This window comes from Micrasema longulum, unplaced genomic scaffold (assembly GCF_059751315.1).
Source record: "Micrasema longulum isolate JH-2025_06_02 unplaced genomic scaffold, ASM5975131v1 h1tg000702l, whole genome shotgun sequence".
Taxonomy (NCBI): Eukaryota; Metazoa; Arthropoda; class Insecta; order Trichoptera; family Brachycentridae; genus Micrasema; species Micrasema longulum.
This window is the reverse complement of record NW_028277898.1, coordinates 109,811-132,392: the sequence shown is the minus strand read 5'-3', so window position 1 is coordinate 132,392 and position 22,582 is coordinate 109,811. Positions and strand designations below refer to the sequence as shown.

The 22,582-nt window shown below is 32.9% G+C and overlaps 1 protein-coding gene and 1 long non-coding RNA gene across 2 annotated transcripts in view; one reads left to right on the top strand and one right to left on the bottom strand.

The window, feature by feature from the left end:
- The window catches only part of LOC148279552 (uncharacterized), a 176,889-nt gene that overhangs the window by 87,063 nt on the left and 67,244 nt on the right, over positions 1-22,582 (top strand). The gene's annotated exons all lie outside the window — the stretch shown is intronic.
- Gyc88E (Guanylyl cyclase at 88E) overlaps positions 1-22,582 on the bottom strand; it is a 38,940-nt gene that overhangs the window by 2,391 nt on the left and 13,967 nt on the right. Inside the window, exons 6-14 of the mRNA XM_088229745.1 lie at positions 19,054-19,180; positions 15,098-15,302; positions 14,404-14,550; positions 12,766-12,898; positions 11,277-11,352; positions 6,542-6,693; positions 3,685-3,912; positions 2,338-2,564; positions 1,007-1,106 (exon numbers count right to left, since the gene is read on the bottom strand). Of these exons, the coding sequence (XP_088085871.1) occupies positions 1,007-1,106; positions 2,338-2,564; positions 3,685-3,912; positions 6,542-6,693; positions 11,277-11,352; positions 12,766-12,898; positions 14,404-14,550; positions 15,098-15,302; positions 19,054-19,180 (1,395 nt within the window). The remainder of the gene's footprint in view (positions 1-1,006; positions 1,107-2,337; positions 2,565-3,684; positions 3,913-6,541; positions 6,694-11,276; positions 11,353-12,765; positions 12,899-14,403; positions 14,551-15,097; positions 15,303-19,053; positions 19,181-22,582) is intronic.

The window sequence follows — 22,582 nt, the reverse complement described above, 5'->3', positions numbered from 1 at the left end:
CTTCTTTCTTAAATATATTGTATTCCTGACTGTACTTTTTATTATCTTTGTTAATTTCATTAAAGAAAAATATTCCTCTGTAAGTATAATGATGATGTGATGTTGCGCAGTAGTTGTTTTTAATTTAGGAATTGAGATATTACCACCTGTTCTTGGTCGCGTGATTACGTTTTGTGACCTAGACTTTTTATTTTATCTTTATGTATTTGAAGCAAACAATTCTTTTTATATAGCAATTTTATAAGTAAAACCTTTTTTTTTTTAATAATTGAACTGTGGGAAAAGTAGATGGTTTTTTAAAAATAACTTTTATAATTGATTTTTGTATTTTTTTAACCGGTAAAATATTTGTTTTGAAAGCACCACCCCATCCGATTATTCCGTACTGTAATATGGATTGGGCGAATGCAAAGTAAATTGATTTTAATTTTTCGATGGTAAATATATTTCTTAATCTAATAAATACATATATAAGTTTTCTCATTCTATTTACAACATTATTTTTTTAAATTATTTTTTTAATTTTTGAAATTATTTTAAATATTTATTGCAGCAATATACAAGTAATTATTTATACAGCAAATTAATTCAGTAGTAAAAGTAAGCATACATATTTTTGCTCCTTCCATTTTATATTTTTATCAATTATAATGCCTAAATATTTTATACTATTTTTTTCAGTGATTTGAAGGCAATTATTATTATAAAACTGATATCCTTCATTGCATTTTGATGTGTGGATACAAATATTTATAAGAGGTATAACTTGTTCTTTCAATGTAAAAGGGATGTAATATGTTTTTTCAGTATTCAGAGACTAAATATTGTCATCAAACCATTCTTTTTATCAATATCTATATTTAATTTTAAATTTACTTCGTCCCATGAAGATCCATTTATAAGGAGTACGGTATCATCAGCAAATGAAATAATATCACTATTCATATTTTGAATATTAAAAATATTATTAACATATATAATAAATAAAAGAGGTCCAATTACATACCCATGTTGGTTATCTCCATGGAGGGAATTTGTAGAATTTCCGTTTTCTTAAACTTATTTATCACAGCTGGAGCGGAGTACGATGGGGTTATTATTCTTCCCTGTAACAAATATATTTATATATAATCCAACTGATGAAAAAGCTCCCCCATCACTATCGAAATCCAATATTCTTTTCCCAAGAGAGACTTCGATTGTTCAAACAGTGAGGAAGTTCAGTGCTATAGAAAATTGGATACAAAAAACGTGTTTTTATAAAAATCAAAGTGTTTAATTGTACGGCAAGGTTTTTCGAAAATGTGTGACTGTCCTGCATTGAAACTCCAATCGCATCGTATCAATATCATTTTTGTAACATGGAAGGTAGTCAACTCCAGGTACCGGTTCAAAGAGACTGAAACTCTGCAGTTTTAAACCACCGTAAAAACAAATAATTCAAGTCGACTTTGCAGGAATCGAACCCGAGACCTCAAGAATGTCAGATAAATGAGCCAACCAGAGGCGGTTCCTTAGAATGTGCATAAGTGCAGTGCACTGCCAAGCAAACATATGTAATTGATTGAAAATGGTAATTGATAGTAAAAATTCACATTTAATACAAAGAAACAGGGATTCATTGCAACATTATATACTTGGACAACATTATATTCAATACTAGCGCCAAAAAATCTGGCGTGATTGGCTCTGGCAGACGATTTTATTATCTTGTCTATGCATACGCAATCGTCACAGTGCATATTCTGTTTTACACAATCCTTTACCGCTGAATTTGTATGAAAAATATCATATCTGCTAAAACCGTGATTTAAGTGAGATAGATTACGCTTCATGTCAGTTAATCATGCGTTAGAGGAAGGATACAATATACATACTCCGGGCATTGCCACGCATGCGCAGATTTTAAGGATGAAGTTTGTTTGTAACGCTACTTTGACCATGCGTAATGACATAATATTGGTATGAATTTAGTTGCTTTAATTACGTAGAATGTGCGTATAATGCTAATGCGTACAAAGCAGTATTCAAACAAAGATAAAGTCAAATTTAGGGTTCCTTGTTCCGATGCGCGGGCTGTAATGTTATTATTATCGCTATGTCAGACTTATCATGTTGTTATAATATTATTAAACTTAATATCGGTGCAAATTGACAAAGTGTAAAGAAATGCACTGCCAAGGTTTTTGGTCAGAAGCCGCCAGTGGAGCCAACGAGGCCTATTAAAAATCATAATAAGATACATACAAACAAAATCTATTGTATTATTTTTGGCTTAGTTTGATATAAAAAAACCGCTTTTCAGGATTTATTTGATTTTAAATGAATTTATCTCACCATGTCCATCATGTCCTCTTGTATCTGCAAGTTCTGTGCGGCCTGGTGGTTGGTCCTGGCAGGAGCGGTGGACAGGCGGAATATGTTCCCGCCCACGATGGACAACTGGCGCTCGGGAGTAGGCTGGCTGTGCAGATCCAAGAACTCATCTGTCTCAGACACCAGCGATCCGAACACCTCTGCCGGGGAGTACGCGTACATCGTGCCCATTGAGTTGGATCTCGTTTCTAGTCAAAATATGTATTTATAAAACACATAAAAGGGCTTAAGTGAAAATGGAAGCCGTCATTTTAATTTTAGAGATATTACAAAACTGAATAAAATCTATAAAAATGGTATTTGATTAAGGGCCGTCATTTTAAACTTTCTTATGTTATCAAAGTCGTCTACGTTTTTAGATTTTTCGTTAGACTCTTTCAACATTTTTATATGGACTTTAGAAATCCTGGCATGAGCAAATTATAATTTCAACTCAAATAAGATTACAGAAATATGTAATAATTTAACGTTTTTACACCACGATCGGTCTATGATCGGAGACATCCTTATTTGGCGACTTCTTTACAAGACGTATAAGGCTGCCAACTACCGGTGACCAAAATACTAAATTATACAAAATGAAATGAAATGAAATCATCTTCTGCAGTAATAGTCTTAATTTAAAACTGAGACAGAGGATAGTCAAGTGCTATGTGTGGTCAATACTGCTCTACGGGGTTGAAACATGGACTCTCAAGGTGAACTAAATTAACCGATTAGAGGCTTTTGAAATGTGGCTTCACCTGAGAATGCTGAAAATCCCGTGGACAGATTTAGTGACCAACGTGGAGGTGCCGAGACGAGCCAGTGCCGAAAAAGAACTACTGTCCTCAATAAAACAGAGAAAACTCGCATATCTGGGCCATATCATGCGCGGAAACAAATATACGCTTCTACAGCTGATTATGATGGGAAAGATCGAGGGAAAGCGTTGAGTTGGAAGGCGACAGATGTCCTGGCTGAGAAACATCCGCGACTGGACGGGAGTGCGCGGGGTCGAGGCGCTGTTCCAGTTGGCGCAGGACCGGAATGCCTACTCTAGAGTGATTGCCAACGTCGGGGAGACCTGATATGGCACAGAAAGAAGAAGAAGAAGAGCAAAATGCTGGAAATTTCACATTGACATTTACTGGTTATTTATTGATTTTAAACAGGCTTATGACAGCATAAGTAGAGGAAAGCTCTATGACATTATTTAAGATCCCAACAGAATTCATCAGATTGGTTTTGTCAACAATGAGCGGCTCTAGTGCTCTAGGGCTGTAGTGCTATTGAAGAAGAAATTATATATATATAATATATACATACCTCTATGGGAGCCAGATTTGATAGGAGAGCTAGCCACGCTTCTCCTAGCAACTTCCTGGAACGTGACAGGCGAGTATACTCTCCTATCCTCCAGTCCTCCTGAGTTGGAGTCCGTGGGACCCCCTGTGCTGGGCACAGACTCAGCCCCCCACGCTTGCTTGGCCGAGAGTATCTTCGAAACAGGAGTACGATGCTCTCGCCTTGTCAGCCAATATGTTTTCATAGCACCTAGCAAAATCATAATAAAAATAAGTATATATGTATACACATATACAGACCCGATACAGACATCTACTGAAGAAATATTCCACAAATCACAACTTATGACACCAAAGTAATTATACGCTAAACTCACTTACATATTCAAAAACTACTCTTATTAAAATGAAAGACATAACCCCTATAATACATCACATACAAATAATATAATCACTAGATCCTCAACACAAAGACAACTTAAACAAATACAAACTAATACCACTTTCGGACAAAGGGATTTTGAGTATTATTCAATTAAAATATATAACCTACTTCCACTGTCTATTAAAACAATTAGTAACGAGAAAATGTTTCAAAAGAATGGATAGTGGAGCTAGGTAGAAGTAAAATGGATTGTCTCATTCGCCCAAACCAATATTGAATTAACAGCTTCAGAAGTGTACATATATATTATGTAAGGTTTTTGTTATTTTCATTCGGCGTTTGGTAATATAAATAATATAGATGTGCATAAATTATAAACATAAATACGTAGTGTTTAAAACTGACTGTGAATATTTTGTTAATTATCTCTGTTTATTAAGTTAGTCTCCTTTGTTTGTTCTCAAATGTAAAAAAAATAAAATTTTAAGTGTCCTCGGCACGGGTAACCCCCAGTAAGGTCACATTATTTTTATTATTAATTATTTTTTAAAAGAGAAAAAATATGAGTAAATAAATAAATATACAAAAAAATATTTATGGAGTTGATTATTTGGGATAGTTGTTAAAAATTATACATATTGTGTGGTTTATGCTCCAAGTAATGATTCGCTTCACGCTTATAGAGATGCTCTTTCGCTCTAATGCATAGAATAAAAGCGTACAAAAATTTTGGTTTCGTTTTTGGTTTGACAGCAAACGTGTAATGGGCAGTTTTGGTTTGCGCTTACAATTCTCGTCCTAAATACCTAAGGCCCATTGTATTGCTGTAAACTGTAGCTAACTTCGTGATTGACAATCATAGTATAGTTATAGGCGTATTATTACTCTGAGGGTTTATATGATTTATGACGTATTTGTATGTATACCATATATAATGCATGTGTTTGTTTAATATATGCATTCATTTTTTAATTTTTAAAATATGTATATAAATGATAAATATACATATATTTTTTAAAAACCCGCTAAGCCTCTATTAAGAGGCTTGTCAGCAGGTGGTAAAGAGGGGATATGGAAGGAGTAATGAAAAATATACCACAACGCCTAGACCAATTGAGAAAAAATCTTTATTGAATTTTTTTCCTGCTGCTGCATGCTGGCGGGAATCGAACCTGCGACGCCAGTTTCACAGTCAGCCGTCCAACCAACTGCGCCACGTCGCATGTATGAATTGTATATGTTTATGTGGGTATGTGTATAGATGACAGCGTGTGCATTCAACATTTTTGTTAACCATTAATAATTATCTACATAGATTTTCATTTCGGAATTTTTTGACACATAAATGTTGTAAATACATTTTTTGTCTAAATTATAATTAAAATCTTCCACTTGTGTCTTTCCACGCGTCGTTCTGATATATTAATCGACTATAGAACTAAAATTATTTTTTAAATCTATTTATCATATTATTAGCGCAATGATTTTTTAAAGTTTTTTTATTTCTTATTTTTATTCAGTATTGGACAGCCCTGACATTTTGGCCCTCATTGGTTTTAAAGTGCCAGTTAGAGTGACTAGGCTAGTTCAACTTTATAACTGCACAATCATATCTCAATATATTCTAGCAATTCAGTACTGAATCGTCTACATGCGCTGGATAATAAACATTCGGATTTAGGTGACATATTTTTATTGAAATTTCCAGCTTATAAACAATTACTTGTAAAACATTTTAGTGTGGAATCAATATTTTAATTATATTCTTTCTAAGTAAGCATTGAAAAAGTTGTTACTGTATATACTCCACTGTAAATACTCATGTGTGCATGTAATGTAAAATGTACTTGTACCGTTAATTCTTGCAAAGAAAAAAAAACTGAAATTGTAACGTCACAAGTTTTCTTTTGCTTCTTCTCGTCAGTTCTGCCGATTGGTCAGTTGACGGTAAGTAAGCCGGAAGTCTTCCACAACTTTTTTATCATTTGTTCATTCATATAAACTACTGACGTCGTTTAAATTAGTTCAATTCTATTAATATCATTTCTGTTTCATATATTTTTAAGAACAATTTCCCTGTACAATATAATGCTCTATTTTTTTACCGCGCGTAAGAATACTTTTTTTATATCCAATTTCCCGTCGGACAGAACTTCCACATTGTTCAACACACATATGTATTTATTTTTTACATTTAAGATAATGTTCCTGGGGTATCCCGTGCCAAGGAGACATTTTATATGATTTTGAAACATACCTTATACAACATAATTAAATCATAATCTCAAATACATATTAAACATAAAAAAACACACAAAACTCACAAATAAAAACATCACGACTCGTCAATCCGTGCGTATCCCTCCTCTGTTATCCATTTCTTAATGGCGATTTTATAGTGACGGTATTAATAATTGGCAATTCGTTTTTAATTACGTTTATATTGCCTGAAAATTAATACGTGAATAAGCAAGTAAAAGAAATTTCATTTTACCTTTTCCTTTGACGAGAATTTCTCCCCGTTCCTCGACACAATACGAGGGGGAGAGTAATTCTTTGGTCGATTGTGAAATATGAATCTTCATAGCTTCTGATGTAGACTCCATTCTTGATGCTGTATTGACAGAGTCGCCGAAAAGGCAATACCTGAAATAACGACCAATTTTTGTCACGTAAAATTCATAAAAACATTAAATAGTCACGCTTTTTAAAAACCTTTTTGAGTATATTATTGATATTCTAAGCATTAACTTTGTGGTCAAACATTTTACTAAATGTTTTTAATATTTGTAGGGTTTTGCATGTTGGTTTAATTGGTGTCCCGACGAAGAGACGGGTATGTCTCAAAACTGGTAGACATAGAAAAGTTGGTAAGTGGTTATATACAAATATTTAATAACTCTATTTATTTACTTATTCATTCAAAATTACACTAGTTTAAATATTAATGAAATTATTAAGGCTTTTTAGGCTATGCCCGTGTCAAGCCACAATAAATAACAATAAAAATATAAAGTAAAATTAATTAGATCAAATTATAATGACATAGAATAACAATCTAGAAAAAAAGGTAAATGTAATAAATAATAAAATTCCAAAGAATACAATGCAAAAAAGATTATCAGAAATAATTTTTAAAATCAAATTCAAATTCAAATTAGGAGCAACTTCTAACTCCTTTTCATTTTAATTCTCTGATAAAACGCCGCGTTGTTTTCGATATAAAATTTCTGTATAAAATATTAAACTACAAAGTAGATACTAACCTTCTAAATAAAATACAAATAAATGCAGGATTGAGAACACTCAGACATCGGGAAATATTTAAACTGCCTTTGTTTTCAAACAATGCTACATACCACACACCTATGGCCCGCATGTGTCGGGAATATAATATATACTGCCGAAACAATAAAATTTACATTTTTCATGATACTCTCTCAGCTTTTGCGAATAATCTCTTAGGAATAAATCTTATTCAATAAAATTGTCATACACACGTACAACTTATTTTTTATTGCATTCTATCCGGTATAAACAAAAATATTAAAAAATATGTATTACAACGTAACGTATAAATCTATTTTGTGTAATTCTATAATTGAAGATATATATGCATGTTAAATTATTTCGACGAATGCTTTTAAATTGTATGTTTTCTAGTCTGTATCTTTGTTGAATTACCTAATAAAAAAAATAAAAAAAATAAATATAATCAAATAAAAAAATAATGGTATCATTAAAATATCGAATCGGGTTGTGGTCCCGTGGCTAGTGTCTCGGACTCACGGATCAAAGGTCCGTGGTTCGAATCCCACTCTACCCCAACTTGATTTCCATTTTCTAATAGTGAGTTATTTACAACTTGTTGAAAATGGCCCTCAAAATTAAATTTTTGCGTAAATTATAAGAACGCAAATATTTCTTTTTTTTAAAAAAAAAAAATCAACAAAATAATATTAAAATATAGTAGTATTAAAAAAAAACCATATAAGAGTATCATTGAAATCAACAGAAAAAGAATATATAATAAAAACATAATTGAAATGATAATTGAGATATGTATTCTAGAAACTCACTCAATACTATAGTTAACCCACTTGTTCTCTAAATCATTTGAATAAATCCGTAGCACGTGACAACAAAATAAATTATTTTAATCAAATTACAAATTTAAAGCTTCAATTAAATTAACTTAACAGTAGAATCACCATGTAAAGCGCCCTTGAGGTATTTTATTACGAAAATGGCGCTATATAAGTTATCCACAATAAATAAATAAATAGAAATATGAGAAATAGGAGCAATAAATCATATGCCAAATAATAGTACGTACTAAATTAAATTATACAAAAATACATTATGAAAAAAACATAAAATTATCAAGATATATATAAAAAGCAAATAAAAGTAAAAGTTGGAAGGAAAGCAGATTTGTAACTTTTTGCTAATCTCGAACTTTTAAAATTGACAACCTCGTCCCTATCGATGTGCAGCAACCAATTGCAAACATTTTTCTTAAATGCATTGGCACTTGTGGAGTTTTTTGTGGCTGCCGAAAGTTGATTAAACAATTTCGGAGCCAGGAAGGTAAAGTTTCTTTGAGCTAGCTTCAAGTGAGTGGTTGGGCCAAGGTAATTAATCCTCCCCGCTGTTCGCGTCTGTATATTTTGCTGTGTCCTGACTTTATCTACAGATTTCCAAAACTTCACAAGTGCCTCCTTGACAAATAACATTAAGCGTTTTGAGTATGTCCAAATATTTGCGCTGTATTTCCTATATAAGCTATTTAGATCTAAGTTTTTTGCGACAGGGAGGGAAAACATTTTTGAGAAGAGAGTATAGAAGTCTAGGCATTTACAGGGCTTATTTATTTATTTATACTTTAACATTGTTTGTATTATTTTTATTATACAGAATAATGTTCCCTCACTGAGGTGTCTCGTGCCGAGGGAAACATTTTACAAAATGTGAAACATGCCTTAGATTAGCTATTTAACAAAGTTAAAATAATAATAACAAAAAAAACGTAATTAATCCAATTAACCTAATTATCATTAACGTAATAAATAATAAAAAACTAAAATAATCACAAAAAACATGTATTTTTATTGTTATTTATTATGGCTTGACACGGGCATAGCCTAAAAAGCCTTAATAAGTTCATTAAGGCTTTTTAGGCTTTATATTTAAGCTAGTGTAATTTTGAATGAGTAAATAAATAAATATACCAATAGAACAAATTTCATAAACAGTACACACATTTCACCTATGTGGCTTGATCCACTCATCGATCCGTGCGCAACCCACCTCCACTATCGATTTCTTAATAGCAATTTTATATTGTGAGAATTTACTAATTGTCCTTATGGATAATGAAAGTAGATTGTACACTTTAACCGAGTAGTAGGCCAATCCTCTTTGACCGAAGGTTGTATTTATTTTTTTGCAGCATCAGGGTGGAGTATCTAGTAACTCCTGTATTTGTAACGGAAGGTAGAGAATAATGTTTACGTGCGTATAGTAACAAAGCTTTTACATAAAGTTTTTTTATAGATTTTACATTAAGATTTTCAAATATACCGAGATAGCTAGTTCTGATTGGGACTCTTAAGATAATTTTTATTAAAGCTTTTTGTGCAATTGACCTGTCATTGGCTGGTTTAAGTGACCACTTACACGCTGTGTTACATTCATGATCTAAAATCCAGCCTGTCAGCAAACATTCAGCCGGATGAATGAGATACCCACATGATAAAGGTTTCAGCTCCTTACTTCATAAAAGTCAACAGATGGAAGAGTCGAGAAAATGTGGATGTTTAAACACACTGAATAGACAATACACTAAAAGTGCCAAAAGTAAGTATTACCAAGAGAACCGATGTGGCCAGTTTACAAAAGACCTTTTGGATTTGGAACGTAAATAACCAATAAGAATAGTCAGTCTTCTATCTCGTTTATACTTGTGGTTATTATATTGAGAACCTTTTCTAATAGTGCTGTCCCGAAACAATCGATGTTTACATTTGTAAAATTCCGATTAATGACCATTTAATTAGTAATATTTTATTTTGTATGAGGTTTTCGAGTTCTTTGTAATCAGAAATATTTTTAATTAGGTTTATTATATTTTTTAGAGGAAAAAAAACATATCCTATTTTATCAAAAAACACAATACATATTTATAAAGAACAAGAAAATATTTTTTATTAACACAATAACTGTAAAATACAGAAACTGCACGAGGAAAGGAATCAATGTACTTTAGCATGTAATTAAAAAAACATACTTCAATACAAGTATCTACATTTAATAATATTTTAACTTACTGGATGGCCTTAGGTAGGTTAACTAAAAAACAAGAATAAAAGCAGGCTACATGCTGTCGAAATGCGATCTCTAAGGCAAATGTGTAGTAAAACTGTAAATGATAAGTGCACAAATGTCGAGATCGCTACTAAAAGCAAGGCTGATTATTGACACAATTAAGAAAAGTGTTTTGCATTTGTTTGAACATGTAGAGGGAATGAAAAGTGATTGCATAGCTTAAAAAAATTAGGATACAAAAAGTTCACTTCACAAATCTAGGTATTTAATATATCTGCGTTTAAACACGAGCAGAATGGTGAATGTTGCGCAGTGTGTAAAGTAGCCACTTCAACCAGCTAATGACAGGTCATAAGCCCTATAAATGCCTAAATTTCTATAATAGTAATATAATTAGTAATTATAATTTAATCTTACTGTACCTACCTAATATTTTGTTTTTTTGTGCACTTTAATATTGTAATTATTTTCTCTTGTTTGAAAGAAGAAAGAAGGGAGGACTGATAGCTCCGTATTACTCCGTATGGATCCGCCGGCGAAAGGATTTTTAAGTTCGATCAAAGAAAATACTTTTTAAATATTTTTTTATTATTTCATTATTATTGTAATATTTTATTTATTTTTTACGTGTGGAATGATACGGAGTGACTATTTCAAAGTACGCTTTTTTCTTTCTTTTTTTGACTTTGTATTTAGTAATGTATAGAAAACTATAATTTGCCTATAATTTTGGTTTATTTGTAATTAATTTAATTTTTTTTAGTTTTCTTTTAATAAATAAATAAAATAAAAAAATTCTCTCTCAATTTTTTTTCTCTCTGTTTATATCTCTCTAGGCATTCCACCCTGTCTACAAACATTTGGACATACGCAAAATGTTGTTTATTACATTATTAGTTTACCTTGGCATTTTTAATCCAACGATTCCAGCTACAACAGCACCTGAATGCACCCCAACCCTTATTTGAAGATGAGAACCTGAAATGATTCAAGTAGGTATTATAAAATGCAATCATATTTATTATTCTGGCCATAGTGGCGAGCGTTTTGCGGCGCGGCGTGGGCGCGGGCGCGGAACGCGGCGCCTTGCCGCGCCCACGCGGCCACATATCGTCGCATTGGAGAAACAAGAATAGTCTTAGGTGTAGATTCATAATTGTTTTGAGATATTAAAGCTTTAAATTAAGACTCTATATTATCATTATTTTTATTATTCCATATAGATTGACATATTTTTTAGTTGATATTTTGATCCAAATAGAACCGAAATTTAAATCTGAATACAATTAAAGTTATATGTTCAACAACAACCAACAATCATGCCGTTGCTGTAGGGGTAGGCAGAGAGCATAAAACGCCATTTTGCATCAGTCTTACGCTTCAGGTACCAGTCCAGGGACTATGAAATATTCTGGTGCAAAACACGCATTTAAATTAATATTTCACATCAACCATGGCGGGAATCGAACCCGAGACCTCTCGCATGGTAGGCAAACGCGCTGGCCATTATACCACCAGGTCAACCAAATACATTAAAAAAACTGGTACATGAACACAATAAAAAAATCGCACTACGGCATGGTCTGTGTGTGAGTATACATTTTATTTAAAATTCAAATAAAGAATATATTTTTTTGTCAATAAAAATTAGAAAATTAAAAATAAAAGTACAGGTAAACGTCGTTTTACGCCGGGGTTCCGGCGTAAAAAGAACACAAATATAATGGAAGATAAAGGTTAAGTTCCGTGTCAAAATTCTAAGAACAATCTAAGATGTTTATTTAATACATTTCATATATATATTCCAAATAAATTTAAAAGTACTTAATAAATACATTTTAAATTCGTTTTCAAATAAATAATAATTTCTCGATTTAAAAAATATTTTTTTAATAATAAATACTAACTCACCAGTTCGTCGGTAGTAAATTAAATTTGCACACTTTTTTCCAAAAAGTATACAATTTTATTTGCTTTAATTGATGCTTCCTTTCATGCAGAATCATAGCATAAACTACAAATATTTGAATATTCTTTTAATTTTAATAATAATAAAATAAAAAATATACTCATACCTTTTTATTTTTCTTAAAAACAAAACAGAAAATAGCTCGGAAACAATTGCGCACACACAATAAGCTGTTCGCGTACACGGTAATAGAATAAAACAACGTGTAAAAGGGTGTCTGCTATTAGAATCGCGGCGCCTACAACTATCGTCTGGTGTCGGCCGAACCGGGGAATCCAACGCCGGCGCCAACTACAGGCAGACCTCTCTTCCTCTACATTAATACATATTTTCATGCACGTACGCCGATAATTCCTACTCTTGACTTATTTACTTTGCTTTATTAACATATTAATTTATAATCAGTGATTAAAAGTAAATACCTGTTGAAGGATCCTTGAGGTCTGTAATGGCTTCTACCATGTCCAAAGCCATGTCACATACCATTTCAGCATGATTTACTTCCTTTTCAGGAGCTCCACTAACTACCATATAAGCATCACCTATTGTTTCTACCTGGAAATAAAATTAAACCTTAGCTCATCTTGTGAAACGAAAAAAGCATTGTAAAAATACACAATGTTTTTTAATAAAATAAGATTGAAGTTTGTCCACATTTAATTAAGGATTTTTAAAATTAGTGATAGGGTTTCATAGTGACCGACATATTAGATTGGTCTGACGGTGTGGTATTAAGAAATTAGTTTTATTTATTGTTATTTTTTTTTTTTTTTTTCCACTATAAACTTTAATGAATAATAATTAATTATGCAACGCCATTTTATTTAAAAAAATAAAGAAATAATGTGACCTCACTGGGTACCCGTGCCGAGAACATTTAACAATTTACTTTTGTTTTTAAATATTTTTACATTTGAGAATAAACAGAGATAATTTACAAAGTGTTTAGACAGTTTTAAACACTACGTATGTATGTTTTTAATAAATTTATGAACATCTATATTATTTATATTACAAAACGCACAATGAAAGAACAAAAAACATAACACAAGCCATACATTTTTGGAGTAGTTGATTCAATATTGGTTTGGGCGAATGAGACAATCTATTTTTATTTTATTTATTAAAAATATGTTTGTGTGAAAAAAAGGGACAAGGGCTGAAACTACCCAGAACCATTGTAATTATTTAATTGATAAACATTAAAACCATATTGTTTTACAACTCATTGATCGATAAGTGATCATCAAAAATATCATCATCATCATCATTCCCTTTCCGCACCTGATGGTGCATAGAGCACTGTATTGGAACACCAATCGCAGCGTATCTTGATCATTTTTGTTACACGAAGTTAAGATGATTAGTCTTACGCATCAGGTGCCAGTCTAGGGACTATGAAATATTCTAGTGTAAAAACACCCTTTAAAAAATATTTCAAATCAACCATTTCGGGAATCGAACCCGAGACCTCTTGCATGGTAGACAAATGCGCTGACCATCACATCATGAGGCCGATTTAAAAATATAATTGAAACTATTTAATCCTTTTTTTTTATACCCATTAAAAGTTTTGTTTTTAGCTATGAGAGAAATACGATTATCTGTGTTTTTACTGTTTTTTGGTGATCCTGTAAAATTTCACCTTTTACCTGAACATAGTCGATACATAATGGAGTTTAAAAATAAAAACTAGATATGTAATCTTATAAAAACTGTATATTATTTTAGGATATCCGGCTATCCGGCTATCCGGCTATCCGGCTATCCGGCTATCCGGCTTAGGGTAACGTTTAATATCTGGTATCCGGCCAAATCCGTTTCATTTTTTTTTCGCATTTTTATTTTTTTTCACGTCTCGACTTGCTAGAAATAAAATCTACGTTATGTCAGGCCAGTGCTTAAAAGTAAAATAATCGATGTATTCAATTTAATAAAAGATCAGTTTCATTACATGTTTTAAGTGTGTAAAAAATATTTGATTTTCGACACTGTGTTTTGGCCGATGCTTGCTCAAATAAATTTTGTCAAAATAAAAAATAATGTAAATTGTCACCAACCTTATAAACCTTATTTCTCTCCGTCAGCGTATCAAAAATAGAATACATAGCATTTAACATAGACACAACCTCCATAGGGGTTATTCTGCTGCAGATTTCTGTAAATGTCACTACATCTGAGAACAGTATAGACACACTGTCAAACATCTGAAAAATAAAATTAAAATGTTTATTTACTAAAGAGACATGATTTTAATGTAAATTATAAAGGATTTCTTTATTGCGGAGATTTTCATCTTTTATATGTATAAATTTATAAATATTTTTTTGTCGGAATGCAAAGCTTCTCAAAATGCCATCATACAACTCACTGCAGTAATTACTTTGGGACTAACCCGGAAACCAACGCCCATTGTCGCTTGACCTACTGTCGTCTTAAGGACTGTGCAGAAGGTGAATCATTCATTTCTTGTATGTAAACAACAAATAATCAAAACATCCAAAATACTGATTATCTAGCACGGAGGAGAAAGGACAAACTGAAATATTCACGAAGTGATATTTCACACGTGATTTGAATGTAAATGAAAAAGGGGCTTCTCTGACATAAGTGGGAAGATTATTCCATAATCGAGCAGCTACTACTGTGAAAGAGGAGCCGAAAAATCAGAGCGGTGAATGGGTATTGAAAGGGTTCACTCGTTACTGGAACAAAGAGTTTGCCCATGCTGTGATAGATTTATCAATCTCTTACCTCGCAAGTATCTATAGGGTTCTCCCCAGTCCTGAGCCTGTCGGCCACTTGTTTGGGTATCATCTGATACAACAGTTCATCAGTCCTTCTCATCTCCTCGTCCAGTTTCCTCATGGACTCCTCCAGCTTCTTACTCTTCTGCTGCTCTTGATCAAGGGCCAGTTTTAGTTCCACCGATTGTTGTGTTCCCGCTAGCATCAGATCCCTTAAATAAATTTCCAGATAAATGCATTTCTAATATACTGAAGTATTGATGCCTATTCAGAAGTTAACTATATGTTTTGTATTTGAACACATACTTGCGTTAGGTTTTACACATACACGGTTTTCCAGGGCCATACCACTAAGCTTCAGAAAAATATTTTTTATGACACCCTTTTCAAAAAACCAAATATTTTTTTTGGAAAATCACATTTAAAAAATTGAGATTAAAAACGTTTTTGACTAACGAAGCGATACGCACTGAATGCGGACTAGGGACTGGATAGAGGTTGACCGAAGAGATGCTAATCCCTGACAATACGGATTGCCTCCATTATCAAATTTAAATAATTGTTTTTTTAATTAAAAAATGAATTTTCGAAAAAAAAATTGTACTGATTTTTTTTATAGTTTACCACGAAGAAAGTTTCTCTGAAATTTCGCGGTCTGTCCTTGAGACACCGTGTATATTATGCTTATTTTGGTGCCATTTTCAATTTGTTGCTAATAACGTACCAATAACTTAAAAATGGGAAAATTTAGTTTCAAATCCCGAAAAAACAATTGAATAGAGATAAGCTCGCGTTGTGGTGTTTGGTTAGTAAGCTTGTCTATCATATTCGAGGTCCCGGGTTCGGAACCCACAGTGTGATTCTGAACGCTCTCAAGGGGGTGATAAAGCGTTGCTAGCTCATAAACATAATTAGTACCAACGATGTATATACGAGCGGTGTGGGGGGGGGGGGGGGAATTAGGTTGTTCAAACTACACTTTTATGAAAAGAGGGAAAAATTCAATCTACACAACAGTTGGAATGTTTTTGACTTTGACAAATGATAAACAATGAATACATTTTATTTTTTAAAATATTACAAACAAGAATCTATTATGTATTTGACCAGTTTTACTATTTTTTAAGTACAGTAAGATTCTTCTAGTGTTGTGGGTGTTTTCTGCAAATTGAGAAATGCCGTTTTTGTGATAGACGCAATTTTCAGAAGGTGATTTTTACATTTTTTTTATATAAAAGCGGTCTGGCTGTTTTTAGCAGAACATAGAATTGACATCACTTCACCCGATAACACCAATATCCATTTTTTCAAAATTGTGGACTGGCTGCTTTCTGCATAACTACGTTCAATTGTTCCTAATTTAATTTCTTGGAGTTTTCTGAGTAAGTTGTTGAACATACAGTATTTCGTTTTGAATGTAGGGGAGTTCCGCAGTGAAACGGTCGGATTATGAACGGGCCAATAACCATTGGCAGCACTGAGCTTCTGAGCGTAATAGGCAATACAATATCTGGGCAATACCCTCCCACTGACTACTGACAGTTCATTTGAGCGGGACGCCGCAATTCTCGATTTCGATAAAAAATAGATAATTAAATCAAGTTTCTTTCCAGTAGTACTTTTAACCCTTCCCTTACTGTCCTAAAAACTTCCGCGCGTTACGGCGTTGTGTAGTCACTACACATGCAAAAAATGAGAGATTTTAAATGGTAAATGTGTAATATTCATCGGCAATTGCTTCAATTATTTATAGTTGAAGTCAAAAGTGAAGATATTTTTAATCTAATTGCTAAAAACATGAAAAAAAAAACTTTAAATCATGCTCTCAGTGCGCGCAAAACGAAAGCCGGACAGCTACTAACGCAGCTAACGGACGTCTGGGAGAAGTAGAAGAAATTTTGCTGTTTGCGCGTGTGACGCATAAAAATTGTCTCTCTCGCTTCTAAATATTCCCGTGTTATCGAGAGTGAGACGTAAAGAGTGTGCGAGTCAATTATATATTAGGATTACTCTTTTACTACGAACGCAACATTAGTAAAGTTTCTATTGTATCGGTGAAATCTCCGATTTTTGATAAAACGCTTTTTATACATCCATAAGCATTAATAATTCAATAAAAAAATCTTTTTACCGATACGTACATGTATAACAAAAGAATATCGAAAATAGCAACCCATTATTTATTTTATTTATGGAGATATTAAAGTTATTATATGCAATGCGTACTAGCTACACATTACCGGGATGGGAGAGTAAAAGGTATGTTACTTTGAATATTGTACTTCTATGTTATATTTTGAATAGGCTTGAAAATGAATGCTTCAAAAACTAAAGTAATGAGTGATGCAAACCAATCATGTTACATCTTAGTAAATGGACAAATCATTGAAAAGGTTGATAGTTATATATACCTAGTACACGAAATAAAGCTCGGGAAAGATAATCAAGAGGTCGAAATAGAAAGAAGGAGAGGTTTAGCATGGGCCGCCTTTGGTAAGCTCTCATATATCCTAAAATCTCCAGAGTATTTACATTATTTAAAGAAGAAACTTTTTTATGCTTGTGTTCTCCCTGTACTGACATACGGCTGAGAAACTTTTGTGTACACGAAAAAAAAATTACACAAATTATCAGTGACACAGAGAGCCATGGAAAGGAGAATGCTGGGTATTTCGTTGAGAGATAGAAAAACCAATACATGGATTAGGGCGAGAACAAAGATTATCGATGTGGTCCATAGGGCTGCCAACCAGAAATGGAGCTGGGCTGGTCATATAGCCAGAATCATAGACTCTAGATGGACCAAAAAAGTTCTGGAATGGCGACCCAGAACGAGTAGAAGAACTGTCGGCAGGCCTCAGACAAGGTGGTCTGATGACATAAGACGAGTTGCAGGAAGTGGTTGGATGCGGTTGGCTCAGGATAGGGAAATATGGAGACTAAAGGGGGAGGCCTATGTTCAACATTGCACAAGAGACGGCTAATGACGATGATGATGATGATGATGTTATATTTTTGTATTCGCAAGTTACAGCAGACTGAAAATTTTATAATGAAACTTAAAAGACTAACGTTTTTATTAAAAACAATTTAAAATATAATTAATGTAAAGGAATTTTCCATGATTTATTTTGCATTGTGCCAATCAATTTTGGGAGTGCGGTATAATCAGATGGGGTGGTGCGAGTGACACAGTTTTAAATAGTGTATTTTTTACACAAAAGTGCATAGTTAAAATAAAACTCAGAGTCCCGATACAGATATCTACTGAAGAAATATTCCACAAATCACAACTTATGACACCAAAGTAATTATACGCTAAACTCACTTACAGATTCAAAAACTATTCTTACTCAAATGAAAGACATAACCCCTACAATACATCACATACAAATAATATAATCACTAGATCCTCAACACAAAGCCAACTTCAACAAGTACAAACTAATACCACTTTCGGATAAATGGATTTTGAGAATGATTTAATTAATATATAGATATTTATAGGTTATAAAACCTACTTCCACTATCTATTAAAACAATTAGTAACGAGAAAATGTTAAAAAGGCCATAAAAAATGGATAGTGGAGCTAGGTAGAAGTAAAATGGATTGTCTCATTCGCCCAAACCAATATTGAATCAACTACTCCACAAATGTATAGCTTATGTTATGTTTTTGTTATTTTCATTGTGCGTTTTGTAATTTAAATAATATGGATGTACACACATTAATTATAAACATACATACGTAGTGTTTAAAACTGTCTGAACATTTTGTTAATTATCACTGTTTATTTAGTCTTCAAAAATATATATCAAAAATATATATTGTTAAGTGTCTTCGGCACGGGTTACCCCAGTGATGTCACATTATTTTTATTATTAATCATAAAGGAAACAAATATGATTAAATAAATAAATTATAATCTTGTTTAAACAATACGGGTTACATTTATTAATTACCTGCTAAAGTCGTGCATTGACAAGTCATTGATGTACAATCCAGTTGTAATGAGGGATGTGAGGTCTGGCATTACAGGAGTTCCCAGGTACATCATCATTCGCCAATTATCCATATAAATCATCTGACCTACAATCAAACAGGCGTCGAGTTTACAAATCGTTTAACTCATACCCACCGGAAATGGGATTCTCAGACCCTATGAAAATGAAAATATTTGATTACGCGAAGAATAAACTTTATACGTGGTTTTCGTCCGGTCTGATTTAAAAAAAAACATAGCTTCAATTCGAGGTATGAATGAAAATTGTTGGACCAGATTTATCAGAGGTTTCTTAAAAAAAAACACGAATAAAAATATTATTTTATTTTTATTTTTATTGAAATAAACGGCACTTAGTGCCTTTTACATTTTAGTTACAAATACAATTAAATATACATACATGTAAGCATAATTATAAGTAATACAGAGCATTCAAAACAATATTATTAATTTAGAAAGTCTAAGAAATATAAACTATATAAAATAATAAAATATTACCAGTTGTAGAATTATGGATAAAAAAAGATAATTTGGTATTAGAAATACTTTGAGCCAGTTAAAAAAATAACTAAGAAGTAATTTTGAATAACATTGAAAAAATATATCTATATGTATTATTATTGAAAATTAATATTTAAGTAAATAGTATATGTTTATGTATAAAAATATATAATGATGTAAAAAAAATGTTAAAGAGAAATATTTTTTATTATTATTTTTTTTTTTGATAGGTGATTATTGACACCGTGAATTTTATAACGCCCGTAGGCCGTCGCTTTTTGAGTTTTGAGAAATCTCACAAAAAAAGTTATGAAATGTCATCTCATTGCTTCAAAGTACATTTTTTAATTAAAAAAAAAAAAAAAACACCGTAAAACAGGCCTTAGAAGCGTATTTTTGAATTAGGTCTGTTTTGCCTCACTTCGCCACCCGCGTTATTTTTTAACCATCGGACTTGGCGAGTTAATTTGTCACTATTGAATAAAATCGGGCAGACTGAAATTATTCTCCCGATAAAATGAACTAAATAAATTGAATCAGGTAAAATCATAGATATAGTTGTAAAGCGATTGCAAATCAATGTCATTTATAGAACCGATAAATGAACTATTTACTAATGATTTTTTCAAATGATTTATGAAGATTATTTAGAATTGTAGCGATAAGCTTTATAATATGATGATAGCGCATGACGTTCATTCGAATGTGCGAAAAATGCGCTATTATATTCGATATTGAAAAAGTTATATCATGGGTTTTTTTACAGGTTTGAAAAAATACATATATTTAAAACTAACCCAAGTATTTGAGAAAACTTGCTAAATTTGCTAGCGTATGGGTAGAAAAGTGGAATGCCCTTACATGAATCTAAATGCGCATTTAAAAAAAAAATGTTGGCTCTAACGGGATTTTGAATAGGATGATCTTCATGGCGGCAATGCAGAACCGAACTCAAGTCATGTGTTGTCTATTTCCGTAAAAAGGAAGAGGGTTTATCTAGTAATACACTAACGAGTAGAGCTGGGAGGCGTGTATCAGTCGGGGGTTGGGCTGGGCTGCTCCTTCGCCGCCGTGGTGGGTTATTGGGGATGCTGTCCTAGATAGGATTGGGTTTTTATATTGCGTGTGGTTAATTAGGTTGGTTGTTAGGTTGGTTGATAGGTCGGTTGATAGATTGGTTGATAGGTCTTGACTAGCATGCTAGATTGTGAATAGATCGATGCTAGGTTTTCGTTTTGAATAGGGTGGTGCTAGGAATAAAGCGAATTTCTGAACAATGATTGTCTTATTTTGGGCTTAATAGGTTTGAATTATTTGGCCAGTGGAGGGGTGGTAATGGTTCTAATTCTACCGATCGGACTTGTTTCTTCCGATTTACTAATAAACTAATGAACTAACATACCCCATCGCCGTCAGAATTGTGAAAAATTGACTGTACATACTTAGGTTTAAAAAAAATATATATTAAATTTTTTTTATTTTTTTTATTTCATTTTTTTGCACCACAACAGGCCAGGAGGCCCAATTACAGTGGTGAATTACATTACAAAATAACCAGGCTTGAGAAAAATCACATTTTAATTTTTGTGTTCTCACCGGGAATCGAACCCGGAACCTTCCGTGCGCGAGTCAAGCGTCTTGACCACTACACCACGGAGGCCACCAGTATATGGGAGTTGCATTATTTTTTACCTTGCTTATAATATACAAATTAAAAATACACGTTAAAATACATGGAGAAAAAATAGACATGATAAGGTTTGCCGAGGACATCACCCTGATTTCTAAATGTGAAGAAGAACTCACTGAGGCTCTGACATCCATGGATAATGTATTAAATAACAAATATAATATAAAAATAAACAGGAAAAAAACCAGAGTAATGACTGCGGTCCGTAATGAGCAACGAATGAATATAATAATATCAGGAGCAACTCTGAAAAACGCAAAAGAGTTTGTGTACCTTAGAAGCAGGATCACCTGGGATGGGAGAACAAAAAGAGAAGTCGACTGCCCCACACAGCAAGCAAGTATTGCGTTTAACAAAAAATCAAAGATATTAGAGTATTTGAGTCAAATAATATCAATCTAAAACTCTGCAAGCAAGTTGCCAAGACATATGTATAGAGTATATTGATGTACGGTTGTGAGACATGGTGCCTTACGAAAAGAGATAAAAGAAGACTAGAGGCTTTCGAGATGTGGTGCTACAGAAAAATATTAGCAATTTGCTGGAGAGACCACATCACGAATGACGAGGTTCTCAACATAATCGAAGAAGGTAGGCACCTAATCAAAACCATCTCAGAGAGGCGAGCCCGATGGATCGGCCACATTATGCGCCACGAGGGTCTCCTGCACGACATCATAGAGGGACAAACTATAGAGGGCGCCCCAGACGGGAATATTTGGAGCAAGGGTGCGAAGATTTAAACTGCGCCTCATATGTCGAGCTGAAGAGGGCTGCAGAAAATAGAGACCCATGGAGGACGAGATGCAGGACTTTGCTGCAAACCAATCCCCAGGATTAAGACTGCGAAGAAGAATATACAAGGTTTATATTTCAAAAGAGGATTTTTCAAAGAAAAAAAAAGACTGTTCTAGAGTGGGGCAATCAGGAACTTCTCAGCATTTGCTCATGCGGAGAGAAAACCACTTAAAACTCTTCAGGAGAAGCCGGCCTGTTGGCAGCAGTCAGCAGTCAACAGGCCTTCCGTTCCACTAGAGGAGTGTTCGGCATTTTGTTCCCTACTTTGGTTTATTTTACCAATTGCCTGCACTATATTGACAATGTATGATACTACCTCTCGTGTGAGTTCCATATTAAAACACAATAAATATATACTTAGGTTGCTCTGGCGGCAATAGGGGCATTGAAAGCAGTAAATGTAAATACAAAAAAAAATACGCGAATCTTTTGTAAACGAAGATTATTTTAAAAAAAAACAATCTACCGTTCATTAAAGCAAAAAAAAATTGTTTTTACA